General features: G+C 37.7%; 1 protein-coding gene across 3 annotated transcripts in view; it reads left to right on the top strand.

The window, feature by feature from the left end:
• Positions 1 to 12160, top strand: part of TPK1 (thiamin pyrophosphokinase 1) — a 336528-nt gene that overhangs the window by 105803 nt on the left and 218565 nt on the right. For 2 of the 3 annotated variants that reach the window (XR_003795092.1, XM_029232916.1), the window contains exons 1-2: positions 3417 to 4193; positions 10572 to 10641. The exons of the other annotated variant lie outside the window; for it this stretch is intronic. Coding sequence is in view for 1 of the 2 variants with exons in the window: in XM_029232916.1 (XP_029088749.1) it covers positions 4169 to 4193; positions 10572 to 10641 (95 nt within the window). In the remaining variant the exon portion in view is untranslated. Of the gene's footprint in view, positions 1 to 3416; positions 4194 to 10571; positions 10642 to 12160 lie in introns of those variants that run through there. 3 annotated transcript variants of the gene reach the window in all.

Genomic DNA, 12160 nt, shown 5'->3' with positions numbered 1-12160 from the left:
AGACACATCTTTAACCATTCATCTGTCGATGGACATTTAGGTTGCTTCCATGTCCTGGCTATTGTAAATAGTGCTGCAGGTGAGCATTGTGGTACATGTCTCTTTTTGAATTACGGTTTTCTCCGGGTATATGCCCAGTAGTGGGATTGCTGGGTCATATGGTAGTTCTGTTTTTAGTTTTTTAAGGAACCTCCGTACTGTTTTCCATAGTGGCTGTATCAATTTACATTCCCACCAACAGTGCAGGAGGGTTCCCTTTTGTCCAGACCCTCTCCAGCATTTATCGTTTGTAGATTTTTTGATGATGGCCATTCTGACCGGTGTGAGGTGATACCTCATTTCAGTTTTGATTTGCATTTCTCCAATGATTAGTGATGTTGAGCATCTTTTCACGCACCTCTTGGCCATCTGTATGTCCCCTTTGGTGAAATGTCTATTTCGGTCTTCCGCCCATTTTTTGATTGGGTTGTTTGTTTTTTTTATATTGAGCTACATGAGCTGTTTGTATATTTTGGAGATTAATCCTTTGTCCATTGATTTGTTTGCAAATATTTTCTCCCATACTGAGGGTTGTCTTTTCGTCTTGTTTTGATTTCCTTTGCTTTGCAAAAGCTTTGAAGTTTAATTAGGTCCCATTTGTTTATTTTTGTTTTAATTTTCATTACTCTAGGAGGTGGGTCAGAAAAGATCTTGCTGTGGTTTATGTCAAAGACTGTTTTTCCTATGTTTTCCTCTACGTTTTATAGTGTCTGGTCTTACATTTAGGTCTCTAATCCATTTGGAGTTTATCTTTGTGTATGCTGTTAGGTAGTGGTCTATGGAAGGCAATTTAGCTGGGACCTAAGTGGCTTTGTTAATTCACCTGACATTGGTAGCTAGGTGGAATGTAATTTCTGGGTGATAGTCTTGCTTTTAAATTGGAAGTTTTGAGAATAGCGATGAGCAGTCTGCCTTACAGCTGGATATGGTGGGACTCTGGGCAGCCTGCTGAGGTGTAAGTGGTCCTCCGGTTTGGGCATTGGGAGTGATTTTTGCTGAGTAGGGGATATTTGCCATTGTCTGTGGATATTTTTGGTTGTCACATCTCAGGTATGACTGGCATCTAGTGGGTAAGGCCAAGGACACTGCTGAACATCCTACAATGTACTGGACGACCCCTTAACAGCAAAGGCCCAGATTGTGAATAGTAGCAAGGTTGAGCAACCCTGTATTTATAACCAACACCAACAAAGGTCTGTTATATGTTTCCTTATTCCCTGTGGATTGAGTAGGCATATTTGCCATCTTGTCCCTAAAGAATGGCCAGTCTTTAGTAGAAATTTAATGATTGAGAATGCACTCAGCCCTAATTATTCCTAACAACTCACATCAGGACAAACTTGCATGTGCTATAGCTTAATTTACAAGACCCTGTTTTTCTGCGCTGCTTCCCTCTTGGCAGTTTTTACGCATGATGAGCATTACTCATCTTTAAGAAAATTTTCCCCATGCCATTTTAGGATAGACAGGCAGTTTGATGTTTGGTTGTTTTTAAGATTTCTTAGTAATGAGGTATTTAGTGTCACTAAGTGTTAAGGTGGTACCTGATTGTAGACTTCATAAAGAGCATCAAAGATGACTAAATGTCACACTTTATCTCCATAGCACATAACTAGGAGAGGAGGAGGTGGAAGGTGGTAGAGAGAAGGGGTAATAGAATTTACACAGCAGCATATACCTAAAGGTAATAAAAATTTTTCGTTACATGGTGTGAACTAGCCCATTGGGGCTAGCACGGCACTGTGCATGTAGATGCTCAATATAAATACCATTTGCTTTTTATTTGAAATAAGGATAATTCTGTGTTACTGACTTAACTAAAATTTAAAGAGTATTCCACTCACGGTTTGTGGGATGTTACAAATAATGTGAGCTCTCTTAATAATTGCACATAAGTATACTGTAAATTAAAGCTTTCGTCTAAAACTCTGAAAGAGTTATCTAAACAGCAATTAATTATGCATCTTGATACTCCTGTGAGCAAAGTAAATTGTTGCTCTCTCTTTCAGAGAGCACATATTTCCACGAAAGGCTTTGAATGAAAGTTTTTCCCCATGAAATAACATCCCCATAGAGAAAGCATGCTAATCCGTCTGTTAACCATGTCCACGGACTGACTAATTTGGATCATAATCAAGGCTTTGCAGGTGAGAGTGTATACACATAATAAGCCAACTACCTACAAAAATATATACCTCCTTTTAAGGCCTTGATGCAGTATAGACTTGAGACATAATAAGGTAGTATTCTCCAACCAAGAGGAAGATTCTGTGTCTTTGAAGTAGAAATTAATATTTGGATTAGTTAAGGCTCCTTCAGTTTCAAATGACAGAGAACCCAACTCAAACTGGCCTGAGCCAAAGAAGGGCACTTGTTAGCGCATGTATAGGGTTGGCCAAAAAGTTCGTTCGGGTTTTCATACCATCTTACGGAAAAACCCGAACGAACTTTTTGGCCAACCCAATAATTAAAAAGGCTATTGCTAGGACTATGGGGACTCAAACAGTACTCTTGTCTCCTAGTTTTACCTTCCTGTATTGGCTCCATGCTCTGGGCTGTTATGATAGCCCATCATAGATCCAAGCTTACAGTCTCTCAGGTGGCAGGACAGCAGAAAAGGGAACCTGGGAAAGTCTCCTTAGGTTTCATTACCTTTGATTGGATCACATCTCTGTCTCTGAATCAGTGCCCCCAGGCAGGAGATGTAACAGCATGAACTGAGCCATGTGCCAAATCTGAATTTGGGTGTAGATTTAACGCCACTTATGGGCTGCGAGTGCAAGAGCGGTGTTCCCTTGAAGAAAATTAGTTATGCAAAAAATAAAGCTTTGTCCTAACCCTGTCCTCTTCGGCAGGAGTATCACTGCAACCATTTCTTGTGCTTAAAATTGTATAAATGTAAAAATCAATATCTTTATTACTGTATATATAGTTACTAGTATCTTAGATGTATTTTTCCCTTGTTTTTATCGTTGACCAATATATTTAACACTCCCCACACGTGAAGGTCTCCAAGGAAGATCCTGTAACTTCTCTTTTAAATCACAGAGATATCCTAAACAGACATTCTGTTTTTTATGAAGAATTTAAGAAATACTAAAAGTGAACACCTAAATGTGTTTAAGGATAATAGTTCATTAAAGGAAACCTTCCATGAGTCCTTATATAAAATATATTTCTTATTAGGCTTCATGATATGGTTGAAGTTTTAACATGGCAGAGAATACTTACAGGTCAATGTTTTTAAGCAAGGGATATTTCTAGAAGAATTAATTGATTTAGACCTTCTTGGCTGCCGTAAGTATAAAATATGAAGTACGGCTTTATATTAGCATTGTCCCTAGTGATGAAAATTGGTTAAAAACACTTATCTTCACTGAAAAATGGATTAAAGACTTAAATGTAAGACCTGAAAGTGTAAAACTCCTAGAAGGAAACATAGGGGAAAAGCTTCTGGACACTGGTCTTGGCAATGATTGCGTAGACCTGATGTCAAAAAACAAACAAAGCAAAATTAGATAAATAGGGCCATATCAAACTAAAAAGCTTCTGGACAGCAGAGGAAACGAGCAGGAGTGAAAAGGCAATCTACAGAATGGGAGAAAATATTTGCAAGCCTTATATATAATAGGGATTAATTTCCCAAAATGTAAGTATCTCCAACAACTCCGTATCCAGAAAAAAAATCAAATAACCCAATTAAAAATTGGATAAGGAACTGAATAGACATTTCTTCAAAGAAGACCTGCAAATGGCCAACAGGTATATGAAAAGATGCTCAACGTTACTAATCATTAGGGAAATGCAAATCAAAACCATAATGAGATACCTCTTCAAACCTCTTAGTTTGGCTATTATCAAAAAAAAAAAAAAAAAAGACAGCAGGTATTCGTGAGGAGGTGGAGAAACCTTACTTTGCTGTTGGTAGGAATGCAAAACAGTGCAGCCGCTATGAGAAAGAGAATAAAAAGTTAAAATAGAGTTACCATATGACCCAGCAATCCCACTTCTGGCTGTTTATTCAAAAGAATTGAAGTTAGATGCTTAAAGATATAGCTGCACTTCCTGTTCACTGCAGCACTGTTCAAGATAACCAAGATCTGGAAATAACCTAAATGTCCATTGATGGATGAATGGAAACAGCGAATACACAGGTAATGGAATATACAGATAATGGAATATTATTCAGCCTTAAAAAGGAAGGAGATCTAGCAATATGCAACAACATGGGAGAAACTGAAGGACATTATACAATATGAAAGAAGCCAGTCCCAGAAAAACAGATTACTTCATGATTCCCCTTATATGTGAAATTTAAAACAGTTAAACTCAGGGAAGCAGAGGATAGAACAGTGGTGGCCATGGGCTCGGGGCAGGGGCAGATGGGGAGTTACTGTTCAACAGAAGTCAAGTTTCAGTTACGCAAGATGATTAAGTTCTAGAGATCTGCTGTGCAATGTTGTGCCTGTAGTTAATGATACTGTATTATTCACTTAAATTTTAACAGGGTAGATCTCATGTTACGTGTTCTTACTGCAATAAAAATAAAACAAAAGACAAACCACTTAACCTCTGTAATGCCTGATAGTGAACTTTCTGATATCCGAGTAGTTGTGTCTGCCCTCACATGTTTAGTAAGTGATTATCACTTCTTAATAAAGAATGTGATGTGTACTTGTTGGTAGACTATTTCTGAGGCTAGTCCAGAAGGTACCCCCCCGCTTTTTTTTTCCAGCCACACTAGCTCATATGGGTAGAAGAACAGAAGTTGGGAATTATGTGGTTTACTGTTGTTTCTAAAGCAGGGAGAGAATCCTGGCTTAAACCAGTAATAGCGATAGACTAGATTGATTTCAGGTACACAAAGACTGATTATATCTTTGGAGTACTAGGGAAGAAGGACCTGTGTTAGGAGTAAACAGGATCCGGCTAACTGGAGGTGTTTAGCTGTCCAGGAATTCTGTAAGACATCTTCTACATAAGATTCTGGATCTTTGCTTTCCTCCAGATTAATGTAGGCACCTTCAACTCAATCCTGACCAAGTCTGTCAAAATATTTGATTTCTTCTCCTAATAATGGGATTGGATCTGAAATTATTCTTGTTACCTTATGTGTATTTTCCTTTTTAGTTATTATTACTGGTTTTAAAATTATAATTACAATATAATTCATATTTCTTGTAAAAATATTTTTAGCAGCACAGTGTTTAATGTAAGAGTGAAAAAGTATCTTCCATGATCCCATGCCTATTCCTTATGAATAATCAAGGTTAAAGAGTTCATTGTGTGCAACACAGAAGTGGTCTTGGATTAGCAAACTAAGAAGACATGATAGGCTTTACGCAACACTAAGTTTACTGAGCTTTAAGGAAGAGTTTCAAGACAGGTAATAAATAATGATTGTTAACAAAAATAGTGAACGTCTAGTTACTTTCCAGGAGTGACTTTCAAACATTCTGGTCACTCCTTGTTTGGTATGCTTCTGACCAGGAAGACATTGATTCTTGGGTCTCTTGAGCTGTTGTGCCTTGCTGTTTTTATGAGCTTCCTCAGGGTGTAGGTCTAGTGTCCTTTCTCCAGTGTGGGTGCATCTTACTAATGCTGATCACTGATTACTTGGATAAGCATTCTTGACATAGTAACCTTGGTACAATTCTTAGTTTTATTGAATTAGGCATATTTCTATATATTCTCTGAGTTGCTGTTGCAAGGAAGATTTGACCTACAGTTTTAAATAACATATAAGAGATAACATATAAATACATAATAAGAGCTACTTTTTTTTTTTTAATGGTTCCTTACAAGGGCCTTGATATATTTTACCAATATTTAAGTGATGACCATTCAAGTTTGCTAACAGCTTTTTCAGGATTACATATGATATCGCAGTGACTATCCTTGTACATACGCCCTTGTGAATTTGGGCAAGTTTTATAGAGGCTACATAGCATTTCTGGATCAAAGGACATACACATTGAAATTTTTATAAATCTGCCAAACTGTCTCTCAAAATTATAATTTTATCAACTGCATGTAAGAGAATATGTTTCCCCATGCTACTTCCTTCTGGTTTTATCTTTGTTGTCTCTCTCCAGTTCCTGAAAAATTTTGTGAGCTTGGTAAAATATATATAATACTCTATTTTGCATTGGAATCAGCACACTTGGGATTAGATCAGTCATAGTACTAATAAGTGGCTGATCCAGATTGGAATCAAAATCCTTTATGTCTAGTGTTCTTTCAGTTGACTGACACTGAAAAATGTTTCTTTGATTTTACTTTATTTTTTCTTACATCTTAATACTTGGAACCAGTATCATAGTCTACTTTTCAGAAAGTCAAATCATTTCTGTCCAGCTTTATTCAACAGAAATTAATGAACTAACCAATTAACCTCTGATTGTGAGTGGAGCTCTTCATTATTTGTCAGTAACAGTAACTTATGCCAGGTTAAAAAAAAATTAGTTTCAGATGTATTTAGTACGCTTATTGGTAGTACCAATATATAAAGTTGACGTAGAGATTTTAATGTGTTTTAGTCTTCAGCTGTTTATCAGCCTGATGCATAGTAAATAACTATTCAACCATTGAAACTGTAGTATTTGATAAATCTGCAAAAATTTTGCTGTATGAGCCAATGACATTTTTACATTAAAGATAACTCATGCAGTAACTTCTTTTCATTAAAGCGTGGGACAATTTAAATGATGATGGAGTGAACATATTTTTGAGGCTGATTCGTGATTTATCAAACATATCTTATCTGAGAGTGTCCTCTACTACTGATTTTTTTAGCTGGTCACTTTCATTAATAGTCATTTGTTTACTCAGCTTTCAAATTGCTACCAATGAATTCATGCCAACATTATGTAATACATGCTTGAAATTTTGTTTTCCAAATGCAATTTTATTTAAGTACATGGAAAATATTTCATTAATAAGATTTAAAAGTGGTAGAGTATATCTTTTTTGTTAAGCTTTATTGACAACAAAACAAAATAGTTTTAGGGACAGACTGGAGCTTGTGTTTCCTTTCAGATGGGTGGCACCGCAGTCCCAGCTTCTAGGTAATAAAAGAGTGGTCCACAGATTTCATCACGGTTATTTTAACTCTTTTAGCCATTTAAAACAGGAATAGATGTGGACAAATTTACTTCCTAAGACTTAGGTATTTCTCTTTTATTAAACTGCTCTAAAAATACCAGTTTAAGTCTGGGTGTGAGAAATGACAGGCAGGAGAAAACAATTTTGCATTATCAAAGTAACACTGATTTTAGCTGAACTAGAGTTAATAATACACAGTATTACAGATTTGTCCACTGAAATTAATGTCTCCTGTCCCAGTCCTCCCATCATGTTTCATTGCTTCTGTCATAGCCCTCATCAATGTCTACAGTGCAATGTATATATGTGCTTCTCTTTCTCCTTTTTCCACAATAGTGTGAGTCTGGAGAACTAGTTCTTTCTGTTATTCATCTTTCTATTCTGTTTAGGGCCTGCCACGTGATAGGTATAAATGTTGAATTCAACTGATATTTGTAAAATAATATAGTGCGAAAACATGACAAGTCATTCTATGATAATCCTTTGCCACTACCTCTAGATTTTCATTTTACTAAAGTGAATCAATTTTACATAAAAAGATCTTACATAAAAAGATACAACAGACTTGTTAATTTTGTTTACAGAGAAATGTTTTATATACTCTGAGGGTAATTACAGTTTACCATCTGTTTCTTTTTTTTTTTTTTTTTTTTTTTTTGCGGTACACGGGCCTCTCACTGTTGTGGCCTCTCCCGTTGCGGAGCACAGGCTCCGGACACGCAGGCCCAGCGGCCATGGCTCACGGGCCCAGCCGCTCCTCGGCATGTGGGATCTTCCCAGACCGGGGCGTGAACCCATGTCCCCTGCATCAGCAGGCGGACTCTCAACCACTGCGCCACCAGGGAAGCCCCCATCTGTTTCTATTTATCAGTCTTTTCCATCTCCCTATTCATTTGTTCTACAGCATCTTTTGTATGTGAGATTATCTCTCCATTTAGCTTTTGATGTTTTTGAACTTTTAGTTTTTGGTATTTAGGAAATATGCAGAATATTTTGTGATCTTCTGCAGGTTATGTTTGTGGTATAATTTGAATTTGGGTCCCTTTCCTTAAAGGGAAATACGTGTTGTCAGTAATGGGTAAAATGAGATGTCCCTCTTAGATATCTTGTAAAAACTCTTATTTTTGTTTTGCACTTTTTAAGGACCTTAGGCTTTTCTTTTCTAGAAAAACAATGCTTTTTAGACTTTATTTTCATTCTAACAGGAATGGAGAAAGAGGACTAATGAATGCTTTAGTCTGTTGAATGCTTACTATGTTCCAGTATTGTGATGAGCACTATTATAATTATTAAGTCATTAATTGCTTAATACCTCTGTCAAAGGTGATACTATTACCGTTTACAGTTGAAGAAGCTGAAGCAAAAAAGGGATTTCTTTTTTTTTTTCCCACTTGGCCTCTGTTTTATTTCTGATATAATATAGGACAGAAAACTATTTCCCGTATATCATTGATTAGTGGAAAATTCTTTGGGACCTTTACTCATGTCAGTACGGTCAATTAACTATCTTTTCCAATATTCCACCTGTTAAAAAACACCTAGAAATTTGGAGGTAGGTTTTATAAACACTCTTTTAAATGTGTAGCTAAATTTGCAAAAAGGGAAGGTGATTTCATAAGTGCAATAAAATGAGGAAGTAGCTCAAAAAAATACAGTTGTCTCTCGGTGTCCGTGGGAGATTGGTTCCAGGAACCCCTGAGATACCAAAATCCGCAGATGCTCAAGTCACTAATATAAAACGGTGCAATACAGGAATTCAGCCTCCTTCCACAGATTGAGCAGGGGACCAAATTTGAAACCTTTGGGTATGGAGGGCCGATTATAGTTTATTTCTTCTGAAACTGCTGGTGTCCAAGGTCTTTGCTGATTTTTATGACCTAATGATTGGTTTTAACAGCTATGTGGGGACAGAGGCAAGGCTTTGGTCTGTTCAGGGTGAGGAATTAGAATCTTAGACATCTCAGCATTCACTCTTATATTGCCCAGGATTAAAAAAAAAAAGTTTGATTTGAAACTATTAGGTAAAGGATATATTTTTTTAAATAAAGGGATGGATTGATGCTAAGATACTGACCATTTCTAGGAAAATTAGAAATTAGAGAAGTAACAACGACAAAAATAGTAGACAATGGACTAAGAAAATTTCAAGGAATGATTGACCAGCAGCATCAAATCCTAGGGTGATACTAGGGGAAAAGCACGGTAAGCCAAGAGATAAAAAGGCCCAGTTAGAGAGGCAGCTGGGGCTCTTTTGCCTTATCTGATTATCTTAGTGCTTCCCAAGTTTCAGTCAATTTTGTACCAACTTCTCAATTTTTACAGTCATATATATCTAGATTATTAGTTACTTCATACTTTAAAATAAACTTATGATGTTATGCTTATTATTTATTTATTTTTATTTTTTTTGTGTGGTACGCGGGCCTCTCACTGTTGTGGCCTCTCCCGTTGCGGAGCACAGGCTCCGGACGTGCAGGCTCAGCGGCCATGGCTCAGGGGCCCAGCCGCTCCGCGGCATGTGGGATCTTCCCGGACCGGGGCACGAACCCGTGTCCCCAGCATCGGCAGGCGGACTCTCAACCACTGCGCCACCAGAGAAGCCCTATGATTTATTTTTAAAAGAAATCTTCCATATCACAGTAAAATATGGAAACCCTTAATACCTGCCATAAATAGAAAATTTCTATAAAAATTAATAAAATAAGGGAGCAAGGGACTTGCCTGGTGGTGCAGTGGTTAAGAATCTGCCTGCCAATGCAGGGGACACGGGTTCGATCCCTGGTCCGGGAAGATCCCACATGCTGCAGAGCAGCTAAGCCAGTGTGCCGCAACTAGTGACCCTGCACTCTAGAGCCCGCAAGCCACAACTACTGGGTCTGCGTGCTGCAACTACTGAAGCCCGTGCACCTAGAGCCCATGCTCCACAACAAGAGAAGCCACCACAATAAGAAGCCCGTGCAGTGCAACTAGAGAAAACCCACGGGCAGCAATGAAGACCCAAGGCAGCCAAAAATACATAAATAAATAAATAAAATAAATAAGGGAGCAAAGTTATAAGCTATGTCCTGTTACCTGTTTTTGAGCCCGAGGCCTACCTTCTGTTATAAAGAAGGAAAAACAAACTTTAAGAGTTACTGAAGACATCATATACAGTCTTCTCCTTTATTTAATAAGGGGAATTGGAAAAGATGGAAAAAGGAAATATGCTTTGTCTTAGGTGATTCTGTCTCGCTTGTGTGTGTGTGATGTGTAGGATCGTTTTCAGTACCAGCAGTGCCACTGGCTGAATGTGAAATGATCCAAGGAGGGGAGCGTGAGTGTGTGTGTGTATGTGTGTGTGTCTGAGTGCCTTTTAACGTTCAGCCTTTGAAAGATACTGCTCTAAGCTTCCTATATTGAAATATTCTTTGTTTTTTTTCTTTTTGAAGCTCTTTTAAGAGCCTGTGCTGATGGAGGTGCCAACCGCTTATATGACGTCACGGAAGGAGAGAGGGAAAGGTATGCTTTCTTTCAGCCAGTGTCTGTTATATCAGTTCTGCTCTTGAGCTTGTTTTTTTCTCTTCTTAGTAAATGGTGACTGTTCATTTTCCTTCAAATTCTTTTTACAGAAAAACCACCTCAGGGAGAGAGCTGCTTAACCATGTTGTATTATTTCTTTGCTTTGAATAGTATCTGCAAGTAGAAATAGGCCAAGCTTATTCTTATTGAAAATAAAAAAACATTCTACTATTTCAAAGTCTCATGAAGTAGCATTATCAGATATCGATATTTGTGAGGACTTTGAACATTGACTAAAATAATGGTAATTTGAGTTTTTATTCAAACAGTTTAAAGGAATACAAACTGATCTCATATAAAAGATATATACTGCTGTAGAAGGTTCAAGATTTTTATATTAGCATCGAGTAAAACTCAGTATAATTTAACTTACTTCTGAGTTATGCATACATATATTTTAAAGAGATAAATAATTTATTTCTTAATGATTTGTTACCTGTGCTCTCTGGTTTTCCTGATCTTTGCATGGTGAGCTATTTTTAGATGTGAGGATACGTTTGATGAAAGCACAGTTTAAATCTAGCTCATTGCCAGCATGTGTATAGTTCATCCTCTTGGCAAACACAAGAATTTATAGTCTAGGTATAAGTAGACTAGCTATGAAATTTAGTTCTACTTCTACCATATGTGTTATTAAATGTACTGAAATGTTTATAGTTTGAGAAATCACCTCCTTGCTGCAAAAAATAAAAATATTTGATGCAGCATACTGTAGCTGTGAGTTTAAATACATGTATTTTGAAATGATGTAAAATACATCTTTATGGCATCAAAATTTTTACTGCACGTTTTTAATATTGGAGCTGTTATTTTGAAAGCAGCCGATTGCCCATAGGAGGAAGGCATGAGATTGGGCATGTCTGGATGCATTATCAAAGAATATAGCCACAGTGACAGCTAGGAAGACAATTTAAATTCTTAACATTTTGTGCGTCTTTATTTTATTTTATTTAAATTCTTTTTTGCGGTACGCGGGCCTCTCACTGCTGCGGCCTCTCCCGCTGCGGAGCACAGGCTCCGGACACGCAGGCGCAGCGGCCATGGCTCACGGGCCCAGCCGCTCCGCGGCATGTGGGATCCTCCCGGACCGGGGCACAAACCCGTGTCCCCTGCATCGGCAGGCGGACTCTCAACCACTGTGCCACCAGGGAAGCCCCTGTGCGTCTTTATTTTTAAACTTTATGGATTCCTCTGACTGTATTCTTGAAGACTTGACATGGACAGTGTGTGAAAAAATACTCAAGTATGTGTATAGAAGTGTCTGGGCCAGTTGCTTCAGAGAGGAGCATAATGGCCATGTGGGCAAGATATGAATTGGGGGCTGTTTGTTTCATGCCTATAGGCTGCTTAGTGGCCAGCAATCTGGTACTGAGTGCTTTTTCTCTTTGTGATGGGTGTAGCTCATGAACATAATTATATGAACCAGAGCTGTGAAAGGGTATTAACACAGTACTTCCCA

Source organism: Monodon monoceros, unplaced genomic scaffold (assembly GCF_005190385.1).
Source record: "Monodon monoceros isolate NGI ecotype Baffin Bay Population unplaced genomic scaffold, NGI_Narwhal_1 Super_Scaffold_2, whole genome shotgun sequence".
In the NCBI taxonomy this organism is placed as follows: Eukaryota; Metazoa; Chordata; class Mammalia; order Artiodactyla; family Monodontidae; genus Monodon; species Monodon monoceros.
This window is presented reverse-complemented; position numbering and strand designations above follow the sequence as displayed.